Source organism: Nipponia nippon, unplaced genomic scaffold (assembly GCF_047370975.1).
Source record: "Nipponia nippon isolate SJK-2023a ecotype South Korea unplaced genomic scaffold, ASM4737097v1 scaffold_2, whole genome shotgun sequence".
NCBI lineage: Eukaryota > Metazoa > Chordata > Aves > Pelecaniformes > Threskiornithidae > Nipponia > Nipponia nippon.
Genome location: NW_028262336.1, coordinates 129,431,610 through 129,447,904, shown reverse-complemented (window position 1 = coordinate 129,447,904; position 16,295 = coordinate 129,431,610). Strand labels below are relative to the sequence as shown.

The window sequence follows — 16,295 nt, the reverse complement described above, 5'->3', positions numbered from 1 at the left end:
TTTTTAAATAAGTTTTTTTTTGCCCCATATGGGCTCGCAGGGGGGCACCCATGGGTGCTGCACCCCGCTTTCCCCCCTGCCCTATAGCCCATCCCATCTTGGCCTCGTCCCCTTCCCCAGGGGACAGTTTTCCCACGCTGGGGACACTCCCTCCGTACCCCGCTGGGGGCTGGCGGGGTGACAGGGTCCCCAGGCCGGTGTCCCCCATTCCGGCTGTTTGCCCCTCCATCATCCCCGGGGGCCACCCAGGGAATGGGACACATCCCGGCGCTCCGTGACACAGGGGAGGGATCCCCCTCGATGTCCCCCTCGGGGTTATCCGGGAGGGAATAACTGCACCCCAGTAGTGGAAGGGGTTTCTTCCTCCCACCGGCGTCTTCATCGCAGCCGGCACCACCGGGCAACGTCCGTGGTGAAGCCGATGGGTGCTGGGTCCCCCCCGGCTGCGCCCGTCCCCATCACCCCACCGAGGCAAAGGACGAGACCACGCTGGCTTCGTTCTGACACGGGTGACCTTTAATGACAAAGAGCCCCCAAGTGCCCAAAATCCCTCCCCCTGCTTCCCAAAATATCCTCATTATCCCAATTCTAATCCGCCCCTCCCCCGGATGGACAGACGGACGGGGGATGGCAGCACCCCCGTCACCCACCGGGCTGTGCGGGGACCAGGACACCCCGGGTTAGCCCTGCCACCGTGGTTGTCACCTCTCCCATGAGGACAACGGGGTGTCCAGGTCTGCGAGCACCGGCCTCGCCTGGACCCAGGGGTGAAAGCAGGAAAATGGGGGGAAAAAGGGCAAATGGGGGGGGTTGGTCCAGGAAAGTCTCATTTTTAGGGTTCCAATGGCCGTCACCCCAATTTAGGGGTGGGGGGACGTCCCTGGTGTCTGGCAGGAGAATGCAAAGATGCTTGTTCCAATCCAGAAGATGCTTTGAATGTCGGCAGCGGCTTCATCCCGCTCCCCAGGCTGTGAAATCCCATGGGAATCACAGAGATTTGGGGGGGGGGATCCCCCAATTTTCCCCTCCTCCCCTCCATCAGCTCCCTCCTCCCTCCACCAGCATCCCTGCGGGCTCCGGCTCCGGCAGTGGGGTCCAGCTCTGCTGTGATGAACCAGGAAGGTTTTAATCCCATAACTCTGGAGCAGAGGGACCGGCAGCGATGTGACGATGCGCCTGACCCCCCCAAGTCCCCCCCGAATAAATAAGGATGTTTATATATATATAATATATATATATTTAAAACAAACGAACAAACAAACAGAGCTATCTGGGTGCTGGCGATGGAGCGAGCGGGTTAGCGGGAGGCCCGGGGCGAGGGGGGACACCGCGGGCATCTTGTCCCTGGGGTGGTCCCGTGGCGTGGCCAGGGGTCCTGGGGCCGGGGGGGCTGACAGCGCTGCGACCCCCCCGCACCCCAAAGCAGGCACACACAAAACCGGAGAGCAAGGCAGGTTCCTGGCTGTACGGCATCCTCCGGCCGGTCCCCAGGGATGCTCGTTAACACCTTCCTCCTTCGTTAGCGCCTTCCCAAGCGAACGCATCCCCCCCTCCCCATCTTCTCCACGCCCCGAAAGCGGTGTGTGTGTGTCCCCCCCAGTCCGGTGCAGTGGCCGGGGGGACGGCGGGGGGACCGGGGCTCATCCCCCCCAACCCCGAGCACACAGAGAGCAGCCGGGTTGGAGATGAGAGGCGCTGGGGCAGGGGGGTGGCGGGGAGGGGGGTCAGGACCCCCCCACCTCTGCATATAGGGGGGCCAGCACCCCCTTTCCTCGCCGGGATGGCCCCGGGGGGGTCCACTGCTGTTCATGCTCTCCAGAGGAGGAGGTGGTTGGTGCTGTCATCCCGGCCCACCGTCTCGCTGCTGCTGGTCAGGCGGAAATCCTCGTAGCCGTCCCCGCCGCTGATCACCAGCATCTTGGGTTTGGAGAGGGTGAGGGCGGGGGCGCGGGGGCGCGACGGGTCTCGTTTCTCTGCCTCACTCGGCTTCTCAGCCCCTGCCAAGCGCAGAAGCCCAACGTGCTGTCAGATGGCCCCAGAGCTCCCCCGTTCCCCACCAGCAGCCCACCCACAGCAGCATCCCACTAGCATCATCCCAGCATCATCCCACCAGCATCATCCTACCAGCATCCCACCAGCACCATCCCAGCAACCTCCCATCAGCGCCACCCCAGCATCATCCTTCCACCAGCATCCTCCCACCAGCATCCTCCCACCAGCATCCCAACATCACCCCACCAGCAGCATCCCACCAGCAACACCCAGCATCCCACCAGCATCCTCCCAGCACCATCCCAACGTCATCCCACCAGCATCACCCCACCAGCATCGTCCCACCAGCATCGTCCTACCAACATCCCACCAGCACCATCCCATCATCATCCTTCCACCAGCATCCTCCCAGCACCATCTCAGCATCATCCCACCAGCAGCATCCCAGCATCATTCCACCAACATCATCCCAGGATCCCACCAGCATCACCGTCCCACCAGCATCATCGTCCCACCAGCATCATCCTCCCACCAGCATCCCACCAGCATCCTCCCAGCACCATCCCAACATCAACCCATCAGCATCACCCCAGCATCCTCCCACCAGCATCCTCCGAATGTCACCACCATTTTCCTAGGTGCCACATCTTGGCCCCAAAAAACTTCTCCCACCCCCAAGTAGCCCCTCCCACCCCAAATTAGCCCCTCCTACCCCAAATTAGCCCCTCCCACACATATTAGCCCCTCCCACCCAAATTACCACCCCACATCGCCACCTTCTCCCCATCCCACCCTGACCTCAGAGCTGGGCTGGGTGAGACGCAGCACATGGCTTTCAAGTGGCTTTTCCCCATGGGAATTAGGGTCTCCCAGGAAAATCTGGAGTCACCTGAGCGATCCCCCAACCCCTGGGAGGGCGGTTTAGCACCCAATTTCCACCTCCCCCCAGTTTTTCTGCCTGGAGTTTAACAAGGCAAGGATGGAGCCGGGACTCCGATGACCACATTTCAAGGCTACTCATTCCCGGCTCCATAAAAAACTCCTGCCCCTGGAGCAGGTCAGGATTGGGCCTCCCCCAGTCATCCCACCTACCCGTCTCCCTCGGCAATGGGAAGAGGACATCCAAGCCGTCGGGCAGCTCGATGGCGGTGAGGAAGCGGACGTGGCCGGTGTGACCCTGAGAGAGCCCCACCAACGCCGGTGCCGCCTTGGCCGAGACGGCGAGGGTCAGCACCACGCCGGCGCTGGTCCCGATCCACAGCAAGTCCTTGCACACCAGGAGAGCCGTGATCCGCAGGCAGGCTGCCTTGTGCTGCCGGATAATGGCATCCGAGCCTGTCGAGAATCCCAGCCGTCAGCGTCCCTCCCTGCCTGGCACGGGGCAGTGAACCCTGACGATGCCACCGGTCTCCATTCCCAGGGGTATCCCGGGGATGTGGGATGCGGGAAAGGGACACCACAACCCCGCTGGCTGGTTGAAGGCACCCTTGGGTGCTGCCAGATTGGGCTCCCTGTGGGATTATGCAGTTACCCAGGGGCTGCCCTATTCCCACATGGGATTATGAAGCCATCCAGGGGATTCCCTATTACTCTGTGGGATTATGCAGATGCCCAGGGGTTTCCCTATTTCCACATGGGATTATGTAGATGCCCAGGGACTGCCTGATTTCCACATGTGATTATGCAGCCACCCAGGAGCTGCTCTATTTCTGTGTCAGATTATGAAGCCACCCAGGGGCTGTCCTATTACCCCATGGGATTATGGAGCTGCCCCAAGGGCTGCCCTGTTTCTACCTGGGATTACACACATGCCCAGGGGCTGCCCTATTTCCATGTAGGATTACTCAGATGCCCAGCGATTGCCCGATTCCTGTGTGGAATGGGACATGCACATGCCCATGGGCTGCCCTATTCCTGCATGGGATTATGAAGCCACCCAGGGGTTGCCCTATTACTGCGTGGGATTATGAAGCCACCCAAGGCAATTCCCTGTTATCCTGTGAGATTACGCTCATGCCCAGAGGATGCCCTGTTTCCGTATGGGATTATCCATCTGCCCAGGGGCTGCCCTATTTCCCCGTGGGATTATGCAGCTGCATAACACCGAGGATGAACCCCAGGAGCGTGACAAGTCGGGTCTTCTTCCCTGAAGCTGGTCAGGATGCAGGAGATATTAAATTTCCCGGCGCTGGATGCTGCGGGGCATCGCATTTTCAAGGCAGACGATGGGCACGGGTACCCACTGGAGACAGCGACGGGCACCCACCGGAGACCTTCCAGCGGTGGGACTTACCGGCGAGCATCTTGTGTACCGGGGGGGTGATATCTGCTTCGGCCAACTGCTCGTAGCTGGTGGCGTGGTAAAGCCGGACCTGGGCGCTGCTCTGCAGCGCGACCCACACGCCGGTCCCCGAGCTCACCATGCAGGTGACGCTGCGTCCGCCATCCTGTCCCACCTGGAGCGTGTGCTGTGGGTGACAGAGCCACAGCGATGCCGCTGATGATGCCACCGATGTCCATCACTGTCCCCCCGACCTCCCGCCATTGCCCGTGGTACCTCTTGCGCCAACGTGGCGGTGTTGAGGACGATGACTCGGTTTTGGCAGCCGCACCAGAGCTTCCCTGCCACTGCCACCATCTTGGTGATGGGGCTCCCCGGTGAGCCCAGGGACAGGGACTTGGAGTTTTGGGGGTCCCAGAAGCGGCCTGTGAGGATGGTGGGAGTGGGGTGGGTGGTTAAAGCATCCCAAAAAAACCCCATCTTGACCCGGCTGATGGGATGCAGTGGCTGGAGATGCCCATCTCCAGGTCCCCCATTAGAGGGGACATGAGCTGATGTCCCCAGGGGATGCCAGCGGCAGGCAGGGACCAGGAGGAGGATGCACGCTTCTGCCTGGCTCTGATTTCGGGGTCTTCAGCATCGCTTGAGGGATGTCCCTTCCCTTCCTGCAGATGCAGGGAAGCCGCCGGCACACCGAGCATCCCTCCCTGCCCGAACACCCACCCAACAGCCACTTTGGGGCTGCGTTTAACCCCCGCAGCGCCCTTTGATGGCCCCGATCCGGCCTCACCTGCCTCCCGCTGGTACACAACGAGCTCCCCATTGGCCAACGACACAAAAACCTGGTTATCCAAGTACCTGCGGGGAGAAAAACCCTTGGACAACCGGTCACAGAGCCCCACTCAGCCACCCCAAACCACCACTGTGGACATCCCAGAGCTGAAAATCTTCCCCGCTTACAAGATGCACATGACGGCAGCGGCATGTTGCATCTTCATGCTGTTCTTCCTGTTACGGATGTTGTCCGAGGACTGGTACACATGGATGCTGTGGGAGAAGAGCAAAGATTGAGGCTCAGCTGGGATCGGGGTCCACCCCATGTGTGTGTCCCCCCATCCTGGGGACGTACCAGCCATCCTCGGTGCCCAACCACATGGAGCTCTGATGGGCTTCAGGGTCAAGGCTGAGGAGGTCCTCGAGGCTGCCCCGGGTGAAGGAGCCACGGCTGGAGCGGCGCAGGGCTCGCCCGTCTGTGGGGCTCTCTCCATGCCGGTTTTGGCCGTAGGTGCCGGTGATGGGCATGAAGCCGGGTTCTTGCTCTTCCTCCGAGCTCGTCGTCTCTGCTGTTGCCTCCTTGCAGCTTGGGATGTCTTCATCTGCGGAGGAGGAGGAGGAGGAGAAGGAATGGGTCAGACTAGGACCACCCGCCACCCACCAAAGTGACTGGGAAGAGACCATGGGTCCCCTTGCGACATCAAGCCTGGGGAAGGACGTCAGGATGCTGAGCCCCAAACCCACCAGGTTTTACCCAAAGCCACCACCAGCCCCATCCCAGCATCACGGGCCTGGGCTGATGTCCCCCAGCATCTCTTTTCCCGGGATTTCCCTGGCTAAAAAGCCTCCAGCTGTGAAATTCCCTGAGGAATGCAAGGCAGAGTGGCCAAAAAGATGGAACTGCCCATCATTTTAGTAGGGCCTGTAGCAATAGGACAAGGGGTGATGGTTTTAAATTAAAAGAAGGTAGATTCAGACTAGATATAAGGAAGCAATTCTTTACGCTGAGGGTGGTGAGACACTGGCCTAGGTTGCCCAGAGAGGTGGGAGATGCCCCATCCCTGGAAACATTCAAGGCCAGGCTGGATGGGGCTGTGAGCACCCTGATCTGGTGGAAGGTGTCCCTGCTCATGGCAGGGAGGTTGGACTAGGTGACCTTTAAAGGTCCCTTCCAACCCAAACCATTCTATGATTCTATGATTTTGGGGCAAAGAAGTGTTTTTTTGCTAAGCAGAGACTCACTGCCAAAGCTGGAGGAGATGGTGGAGTGGCTGGCTTGGCTCTGCAGCGTCCCTGAGGGACTGGGCGAGGACTCATCATCTGTGTCATCGCTATCGAAGGGCACCAGCTCCCTGTTGCCGCCGTCGACCGGCTCTGAGAGCTCCAGCGACGAACCCGAGATGGAGATGTGCAGGCACGGCTGCGGCCCCGCATCCTCCGGCTGCGCCGGCATCGGCTCCGAGGAGGGGCTGCCCACCGGCTCGGCACGCTCCCTGCCGCGACGAGGGGAGGGGGGAAAGAAGCAGCTCCAGCATCGCCCCGTGCCTGCCGGCTCCGCGGTGCCGGTGGGAATGTCCTACCTATACACCCGCTTGAGACCGGGCACGGAGGCGATGCAGAGGATCCTGGCGGAGCAGACAGCGATGCACGCCTCCACCGTGGGCTCCTTACGGATGCTGAGCAAACAAACCTGCCCCACATAACCATCGCTGTTGCAAACCCAAACCTCGTGGGAGCTTTCCGGGCTGCCGTGGCTGGGAGAAGCACAAGAAAACTGCAAAGGAGCAAAAGATGGGATGAGTTGGGTCATTCGGGAATGATGCAGGAGCTCTTGGCATCCAGCCGCAAGCCCACGAGGATGAAGAGGACCGCAGCTCCCATGGGACGCTTGAACCCAGCCACCAAGTACCTGCATCCCGCTCCGCGTCTTCATGATGGGGATGGCCTTGAGGAACTCTGGGTCCAGGCAGTTTTTGCTGGAAGCTGGGAAAATCAAATTGCAGGATGAAGAAGTGATGGAGAAAAGGGCTCTACCAAAGCGGGGGCATGATGCCAAGCCCACCACTGTGTCCACCTCCCCGGTCCCTGGTGTTACCCAGCTTCTTCTTGGCATCCTCAAAGGCTTGCTCAAAGCCAAGCCGGGCATCGGGGTTGGGGAACTCAAAGATGAAGGACTCGGTGCCATCAGCTTTGGTGGTGCTGAGCTCCACCTTGTTGGGGGGGAAGGCCATGCTGAAGGACAGGGATTGCTTCTCTGCCAGCTCCCGGTGGATGGCGGCCATCAGGTCCTTGATCACATCATCCAGGTTCTGGGGATGGGGACAACGCTTCAGCTCTCAGGGATGGGCCACCACTAGCCACATGCCTGATGATGCCCTGTCCATCCCCTAGCATCCTTCAGAGGCTGCCCCAACCCCACTGTGGCTTTGGGGCTGGTAGCATCTGGGCCCTCTGAGGACACTCATGGCCACCAGCCCTTCCCCAAGCTCTCCTTCCCACCAAGGACATCCCAGTTGCTCCTCTGGGGAAGGTGCCTGGCTGGGGGACAGTGCCAGGGCCACCATGTGACGCTGACCCTGTGCATCCCCAAGCATCCTTCAGAAGCTGCCCCAAACCCCTTTGACATTTTAGGGCTGGTGGCATCTGGGATCTTTGAGGACACTCATGGCCACCAGCGCTTCCACAGGTTCTCCCACGCTGAGGACATCCCAAGTGGTCCCACGGGGAATGTGCCCAGCCAGAGGACAGCACCAGGGCCATCATCCCCATACCTGGTGGGGGAAGCTGAGGGTCTCCGACAGCTTGCTGACTTGCCCCAAAGTGCTGAGGTCTTCATCCAGGCGGCAGATGCTTTTCTGAATGCTCTCCCGGTTGGTGGCTTGCGAGGCACCTGTGTGGGGACACACGCATGGTGTTAACCCCTTCCTTCCCGCTGCCGCACAGGGGAACCTTCTCCCTGCCACCCAGGGCTGAGCGATGGGTTTTGGGGTGGGATGGGACACTCCAAAAGGCAGTGACAGACCTTTGACGATGTCCACGTCCTCCAGCGGCAGCTTCCAGAGCAGTTTGTACTTGCTGGCCGTGTCGATCACGCTGGCCGCTGTGTACCTGCGAGGTTGGGGGGGATGGCTGAGCTGCACCCACTTCCCCAGCACCCGAAAGACAGCCCAGCCGACGGGGACAGCCCTAACGCCGTGGGTTAACTGTGGTGGGTGCCCCCCAGGTGGTACTCACAGGCTCATGGAGCTGCGGCGGAGGGAGCCCGACTTGCGCTTCAATGTTGTGCAGACCAGCAGGTCCGTGAAGAGGAAGAAGGAGCGGTCCTTCTTCCCACCCACCGCCTTCTGCAGAGTGGTGGGAGACATCAAGGGGTAAACGTCCGGCCCCCCCACTGCTGACACTGGGAGCGGTCCCTGCCTCAGTTTCCCCATGCGCTGCCTTGGCACAGGGAGGCTGCGGGGTGGGACAGGTCCCACACCACCATCTGCATGGGGATTGGCTGTGTCCTCATGATGGTGAAAGGGGACATGGGTGCAACGGCCGTGTGGGCAAAGCCACAGGGTCCCACTCACGGGGAAGCAGCAGCCTCCCTAGGCACCCCTGGCCTGGGGCTGCTGCCAGGTCTCCCTGCCTCCTGCCTGCTCCCAAACACATCTTATCTTCCCACAAACACTTGGGGAATTTTATATTGTCCACATTCATCTGTCATCAATCCATCTGTCATCAATCCATCCTTCCATCTACCCATCCATCCCTCCCTCCATCCCTTCTTCCATCCTTCCATCTATCCCTCCCTCCATCCATCCATTCCTCCATCCACCCATCTTCTATCTGTCTGTACCTTCCACCCACCCACCCACCCATCCATCCATCCATCCATCCATCTGTCCATCCATCCATCTTTCCATCCTTCCGTTCTTCCATCCATCCTTCCATCCATCTGTCCATCCTTACAGAATCATAGAGTCACAGAATATCTCAAGTTGGAAGGGACCCATAAGGATCATCGAGTCCAACTCCCTGTTCCTCACCAGTCTACCTAACACTAAACCATATGGCTAAGAGCGTCATCCAGACGCTCCTTGAACTCTGACAGGCTTGGTGCTGTGACCACTTCCCTGAGGAGCCTGTTCCAGTGACCGACCACCCTCTCAGTGAAGAACCTTTTCCTAATGTCCAACCTGAACTTCCCCTGATGCAGCTTCCATCCATCCATCCATCCATCCATCCATCCATCCATCCATCCACCCATCCACCCATCCATCCATCCATCCATCCATCCATCCATCCATCCATCCATCCACCCATCCACCCACCCATCCACCCACCCATCTATCCATCCATCCATCCATCCATCCATCCATCCATCCATCCATCTGTAGCTTCCCATGGGCACACAGGCATCCCATGACCCGCAGTCATAGCCTCCCACTGCCCCATCCAGTGTGCAGTCCCATGGCCCTCACGGTGAGCAGAGACCACCCTGCTCTTACCACTTCCACGACCATCTCCTGGCGCAAGAACCTGCGGAGCGGGGCCTGGAGCTGTGGGAACAAGGAGGCTCATGAGCAGGGAGCTCCAGGGGGGACCCTTGTGGGATTCATCCCTGCCCCTCTGGCCCCTCAGCTCAGAACTGGCACCCCAGCCCCTTCCCAAACCCCCAGGAGCCCACCAAGGCCAAGTGATGACGGGGAAAGCAGGACCCGGAGGAGAAAACAACTGGCCCAGCCTGGGGTGACCCAGAAAGAGCAGAAATGGTTGCATTTTAGGAAGAAGGAAAGATCGACCCTCTGTAAGACCCCGGTACGTACGTCCTCCATCCCTTCGATGTGGGACTCGATCTCCTGCACGATCCGGGCGTTCCTCTCCACCTCCTCTGCGCTCTTCATGCCCTTGTTGATCCTCTCGGCCACTTGCTTGATGTTGCGCTGGGCGTCGATGAGGAAAGGGTGGTCAGGGTGGTCCTCTGGCGTGTGCTTCAGCAGGTCCTATCATGGGGACACAGCCGGGATGTCACCACAGGCAAAGCCTGGGCATCGACGATGCCATGACACCCCCAAGCAAAAGCCCCTACTGCGTTGCTCTGGCTGCTGGGGATGGAAACCAGCCCCATGCAGGAAAGGTTTTGCAAAGAAATGAAGCCTTGAGCTTTGGCCACCACCAGCCTGGTCTTTGCCACCTCTAAAGATGCCACCAGCTCCTGAAAGCACACCATCACCTTGCATGGACACCCGAAATTCATCACTGGAAGCGTTCAAGGCGAGTTTGGATGGAGCTTTGAGCAACCTGATCTAGTGGAAGATGTCCCTGCCCATGGCAAGGGGTTGGACTAGATGAGTTTTGAAGGTCCCTTCCAACCCAAACCATTCTGTGATTCTATGAAAGCACATCCCCACCAGCCTCAGTGCCAGGGAGAGTGACTCGAGCATGGGGAAACTGAGGCACGGAGGGGGTGGCAGGGTGACTGGTCCCAAAATGGTGCTGCAATGTCGAACCTCCCAGCAGAAAGGGGACTGCACACCTGTAGGGACATGCTGGGGGGGACAGTGGGGTGACAGTCCTCAGGGTGACCATCCCCAGGAGGGCAGAGCTGTACATATGCCCGGGGACACCAACTTTGTGTCAAGGGATGGGAAAAGGGGCCAGGAGAGACATGAGACCCCTAAAAGCTCCTGTTACGTGGAGGTGAGGAGGAGCCATGGTCTCACCTGCTCCCAGCACGACACAGACGCCCTTCTGCCTGCACCCACCTTCACCAGCAGCTCGTATCGTGGGATCCTCTGCACCGGCTTGATCATCAGGTCGGACAGAGCCTGCTTCTCCTTGTTCTCCCGCATGCTTTGCTGCAAAACACCGGTGGGGGACAAGGACGGGCCCGTTAGGGGGGACACAGCAGGCACCCAGCGTGCCACCAGCCCAGGACCTGGAGCAACACCCGTTTGGAGTCAGGGTGCCTCCTTTTTACACCATCCAGAGTGACTCCAGTTCATCCCGACTTGGCCTCTTTGCAACAAAAACAAGAAGAAGGTGGGGGGAAAAATCCCAGTCTGACCATAGATTACCAGTTTACTCCCATTAACGCCCATCCCGCCCCTCCAGCTGCCTTGCACGTGGCTCTGGACCTTGGCCAGCATCTCTGGGGAGAGGAACCAGGACCCACCTCCAGGAACTTCATGAATGCTGGCCGGGCTTCCTTGGCGATCCTGACGGCATCCTTGGCGTTGAGGAAGTTATCGATGTAGGCAGAGTAGATGTTCACCAGCACGTCCTTGGAGAACTGGGAGGGGAAAAGAGGGGGGGAAAAGGGGATAGGTCCAGCATGGACCTCCCGGGCAAGCTTGGAAGAAGCTGCCCCAAGGGTTAATCCTGGCTCTGGGCTGGCGCGGGGAGGGCTCGCCCGCCACCCGCCCCCCTCGATTTTTCAGCCCTGACATTTCTGCTCCCGAGGCAGAAACGCCGAGCTGCAGACCCAGCCGGTCACCGCAACACCCCACCGTTACGCTAAGCAGACAGCAGGCCTGGAGATCGTCTCCTGTTCTCCATCTCAGGCGTGTTTGGCCCGTCCTTTAATCACTCCCCTGCCTCCTGCTCCAAAACTTCTCCTGCTGGGGCCATGCTCGAGAGTGGGCACGCCTGGGTTCCCCGGGGGAAATCCACCCCGCGAGGACCTACCGACTGCACGAGGAGGTCGCCCACTTTCTGCTTCTCGTGCCAGTTCTGCACGCAGTCGTGGATCTGCTCCAGGAACTGCTCGTGATGCTCCAGCAGCTCGGGGATCTGGTCGAAGATCTCATCCACCAGCGATGGGTCACACAGGAGCGAGTTCTCCGGCTGCTTCAGCGGCTTCATGTAACCCTGCGGGGAAGCAAAGGTATCGGGGTCCCCAGAGATTTCTTTTCCCACTCCCTTAATACGAATTTTTCAACCCCCGTAAATACGGCGATCGGTGGCATCCTGCAGCAGGGGGTTCCCCAAGTGAACGTTGGGTTGTGGAGCCCATCGGAGGGACCAGACAGCACTGAGTCCCAGCACGTTTTGCACCCCAGCCCCCCTGGGTCCCATCCCACCCAGTGCATCCCCACGGCAGAGTGGGGAGCAGGGCAGGTCTGCACGAGGAACAGCCAGCCACAGCCTTGAGAGGCTCCAAACCTTTGCTGTCATGAGCTTTGGTCATCCCCATCTGCTACAGAGCCTGACCCACCTGGGGAATCACAGCAGCACGACCCTAGGATCCAAAAGCCGGTGGGTTCCCAGTGGGATTTAGGGTATTTGGGACTAGGAAGGGCTGGAGTGAGGGGGGTGGAGGCCCCGGGTCAAGCCCTGGACCACCTCGCCGTCAGCATCTCTTGGGCAATGGCCAATGAGTGATGCTCAGGGTCAGTAGGAAAAGTGGGACAAGACCAGGTCCTCTGCAAGGCCGGGTGGGCAGCTCTGCTACGAAACCCCTTTCCTCCCACCGCGGGGTAGAGCTGCGGAGGGGAGCAGTGCCCCCAGGAATGGGAGAGCTGGATTTGCAAGGGATGCAGGATGAGGAAGGTCTTCTCAGGCCTTGCCTCCTCCTCAGTCCAACCAGTACAGGGTGCTGGTGTCCTTCAGGATCTTGGGAGAACCATGGAGGTGAGCGGCAAGGACAGGACCCACCTCAAGCTGCTTTGGACATCTCCATCCAAGCTGGCGAGGGAGGAGTCATCCCCCAAGGATGAGGTTCCTCAGGCTGACGGTGGGTATCTCGTGAAAACCCGAATTAGAAGGGCCACATCCTTCCTGAGACTCATAACCTGCCTCACCTGCCCTACTGTGGCCAACACCTCCAGTGGGGGCTGGGCTGGGCTGTGCCATGCATCCCGCCCACTATGAAACTGGGCGAGCGAGGACCAGATGCGGAAGAAGAGCATGGAGACAACCCCTGCCTTGGCACAAGAGGAGCACAGGCAGGGCTTGCCCATGCACCATCTGGCTTGGCTGGAAGATGGTGCTCCAAGGTGGTCCCTGTCCCTGGTAGCCACCATGCTACATGCCACCGGGCCACATCACAGATCCAAGCACCTTGCCCCAGCTAAGATAGGGAGCTGGGGGCATCTGGAGCCCTGTGGCCACCCCCCCAGAAAGCCAGGTCCCCCTGGTTGCACCGTGCCAGGACGTGTCCCACGGGCAAGAGCTCAGGCATTAATGCCCTGTGGCTCTCACCCACGTCCAACCAGTCCCTCCAGTGGGGAACCGGTGAGCCCCAGCATGGCTGTCCTCTCTCCAACCAGCCTCCTGTCCCACCTCAGAGGAAGACACAGCCCATGGGACAGCCTCTGTCCATGCCAAGACGAGAAGGGGCACCATCCGTCCCCAAACCGCATACAGCTTCCCCCAAAATGAGCCCCAGAGCCAGGGTCCTCTCGCCCCTCCAAGCCAACCTCTGCACTAGGAGCAGCCTTGAAGGCTCCTTCCCTCCTGCAGCAACATCTGGCAGAGCACATCTGGGTCCACCATCCTCGCAGGTGATTTATGAGGAAAGCCAGGTTGTTGGGATGATGGGTGCCCCATGCCCTCGTGGACATGCCCAGCAGATGTCCTACAGGCACCGCTTTGTATCAAGCGGAGCAGAGCTCTGTTTTTTTGGTGTTTCCACCTGCAGCGATGCAGACAACCCACACCTACGCCAGCATGACCTAGTCTCCAGGGCGTTGACCACCATTAACCTTCTGAAACACCTTCATTAACATCTGAAATGTGGGGTGGACCCTCCGGCCAGGCTGCTCCAAGGGGGTTGGAGCCAGCTCAGTAAAAAAAAGGACGGAGAAAAACCCTTGGCCCATGGCTGCAGGTGATGACGCTGAGCAGAAGATGGGGGGACATGGGAACGGGGAGTGTAAGGGGTCTCCCATCATGGGACGGCCATCAGCAACGGCCCAGGAGATGGGGTGCAACATGAGGAAGAGTTTTTGGGGGGCAAGCATGGGAAGGGGCTTGGGGACACGATATCTGCCAGGTGACAACCCACCAGGAATGTTATGGGCTTGATTTGGGGGACAGAGGTGACCCCCACACCCCATTCTTGACACTTGCCCACTGTTCCCACCTCCAGTCCTGCTGTCCCCAACATCCCCACTGCTACCCGTCCCCAGTCCGTACCCATGCCGCATCCGTGCTGGTAGAGCACCCACAGCTGGGGGTCCCACTTGGGGTCCCAGGAATGGTGACAAGCAAGGGACGGTCACGCCGTGACGTGGTTTGGGGTGCCACCTCCCCGGCCGCGCCGCATTACCTGCATCAAGGTGCGCAAGGACTCCACGTAGGACTGTTCCGTGTCCAGCAGCGTCATGATGACGTGTTTCCTCATGTCCTGCCCGGGTGGAAAGACAGACAAAGATGAGTTTTGGGGTGACACGATGGAGGGGAGCTACGTGGCGGGCGTCAGTGCCGGCACAGGGGCTCAGTGGGGAGGCTGAACACCGGAGGAGCCCGGCTGGCGTCCAGCTCCCCTCCGCTCCCTCTCCACCCCGATGGAGGAATCCGGGAGGATTAGGAAGTACATGACACCGAGCGCACAGAGACGCCTGGTTTCCTCCGCGGCCGCGTCAGGAGCCCGCCCTGGATCTCACAGCCCTACATGGGTCGGTCCCGGCGCCCTCCGTCTCTCCGGCGGCTCCGCTCGGAGCGGTCCCGTAGGAATTTGCCTCCCGCCCGGCACCCCGGACACCCCAGCGCTGGGCTGTGGCCCCGCAGCAGGGGGATTAATGGGGTGGTGGGGGGCACAGGGAGATGGTGGTGTGGGGTGGTCTGCCACTCTTGGGAAGCAGATGGGTTGGGGTCTTCTCAGTTGTGGGGTTCGGAGACCCCTCTCATGCACAGCAGCTGGAGGGACCCCCCCCCCCCCCTGCAGCTCAGCCTGGGGGCGAAATACTCCAGAGCCCAGGGTGTGAGACACCCCAAAACTTCTGGGTGCAGAGATGCTCCAAGGGCCCTGGGTGCAGAGACACCCCAAAAGTTTTGCATGTGGAGGTGCTCCAAAGGCCCTGGGTGCAGAGATGCTCCAGAGACCCTGGGGGTAGAGATACCCCAAAAGTTTTGTTGTGTGGATACGCTCCAGAGACGCTGGGTGTGAGACACCCCAAAGGTTTTGAGTGCAGAAATGCTCCAAGGGCCCTGGGTCAGAGAGACCCCCAAAATTTTGCATGTGGAGGTGCTCCAGAGATACTGGGTGCAAAGATACTCCAAAAGTTTTTGGTGCAGAGGTGCTCCAAGTGTCCTGGGTGCACAGATATCCCAAAAGTTTTGCATGCGTAGGCTCTCCAGAGACCCTGGATGTGAGACACCCCAAATGTTTTGGGTGCGGAGACCCTCTGCTGGCCCTAGGAAAGGAGATGCACCAAGATTCTGGGTATGGAGACACTCCAATGGTCCTGTTCATGGAGACCATCCAAAGGCCTTGGGTGCAGAGACGCCCCAAGATTTGGGTGCAGGGACACCCAAAGGTTTTGAGGTGTTTGGATGCCTCAAAGGCCTTGGGTGCAGAGACACCTCAAACTGTGGGTGTGAAACACCCCAAAGTCCCTGGAGGCTTGGACGCCCCCAAGGCCATGGGTACAGCAATGCCCCAAAGTCTCCAGGTGTGGAAATGCTCCAGTGAAGCTGGGCACAGAGACACTCCAAGTGTCCCATTAATGGAGTCACCCCAAAGGCCATGGGTGCAGGGACACCCCGAGTGCTGTAGGTGCACGCATACCCCGAACCCTCTGTGGGCAAGGACCCTCCAAAGGCCCTGGATGCTCGGACACCCCAACAGCCCTGGGTGCAGAGATGTCCTGGCCACCACAGCATGTTGGGACCAGGTTCCTCTGCCCTGGTGCCACTATGGGGGTTGCTGGAGCCATCAAACCCCCATGTCCCCCATCTCCTTGTGGGATGAGCCTATGTCCCCCAGCCACGCGGGGCTGTGTCCCCCCGTCTTCTCCCGGCAGGGACACGAGTGCCACAAAGCCGCTCTGCAACCACAGAAGGAAGCCTTAACCCAACCATCCTCACCACAGATGGAGGCCACCATCTCCCCGGTGGTCCCCAGGGAGCAATGGAAAGGGATTCTGGCCAGATCCTGCTCGGTGCTTGAGCCGTGCCTCAGTTTCCCCACTCACCCTCCAAGCTGATATCAGCCTTTTCAGCCAAGCAAGGAAGAAACTGTCAGAGCCAAATATTACGGTGACAGGTCAAAGCCCCCCCAGGAAATCTGCCCCCCAACACACGTTGATGCCGGCGTCCT

At 59.8% G+C, this 16,295-nt stretch overlaps 1 protein-coding gene across 1 annotated transcript in view; it reads right to left on the bottom strand.

The window, feature by feature from the left end:
• Positions 1-607: 607 nt before the first annotated feature.
• ARHGEF17 (Rho guanine nucleotide exchange factor 17) overlaps positions 608-16,295 on the bottom strand; it is a 37,720-nt gene continuing 22,032 nt past the window's right edge. Inside the window, exons 2-21 of the mRNA XM_087758718.1 lie at positions 14,304-14,381; positions 11,720-11,902; positions 11,208-11,324; positions 10,798-10,890; positions 9,859-10,035; positions 9,541-9,591; positions 8,282-8,391; positions 8,070-8,155; positions 7,819-7,937; positions 7,143-7,356; positions 6,957-7,030; positions 6,628-6,821; positions 6,290-6,540; positions 5,403-5,649; positions 5,234-5,320; positions 5,064-5,131; positions 4,550-4,698; positions 4,286-4,460; positions 3,085-3,327; positions 608-1,997 (exon numbers count right to left, since the gene is read on the bottom strand). Of these exons, the coding sequence (XP_087614844.1) occupies positions 1,807-1,997; positions 3,085-3,327; positions 4,286-4,460; positions 4,550-4,698; positions 5,064-5,131; positions 5,234-5,320; positions 5,403-5,649; positions 6,290-6,540; positions 6,628-6,821; positions 6,957-7,030; positions 7,143-7,356; positions 7,819-7,937; positions 8,070-8,155; positions 8,282-8,391; positions 9,541-9,591; positions 9,859-10,035; positions 10,798-10,890; positions 11,208-11,324; positions 11,720-11,902; positions 14,304-14,381 (2,907 nt within the window). The 3' untranslated portion in view covers positions 608-1,806. The remainder of the gene's footprint in view (positions 1,998-3,084; positions 3,328-4,285; positions 4,461-4,549; positions 4,699-5,063; positions 5,132-5,233; positions 5,321-5,402; positions 5,650-6,289; positions 6,541-6,627; positions 6,822-6,956; positions 7,031-7,142; positions 7,357-7,818; positions 7,938-8,069; positions 8,156-8,281; positions 8,392-9,540; positions 9,592-9,858; positions 10,036-10,797; positions 10,891-11,207; positions 11,325-11,719; positions 11,903-14,303; positions 14,382-16,295) is intronic.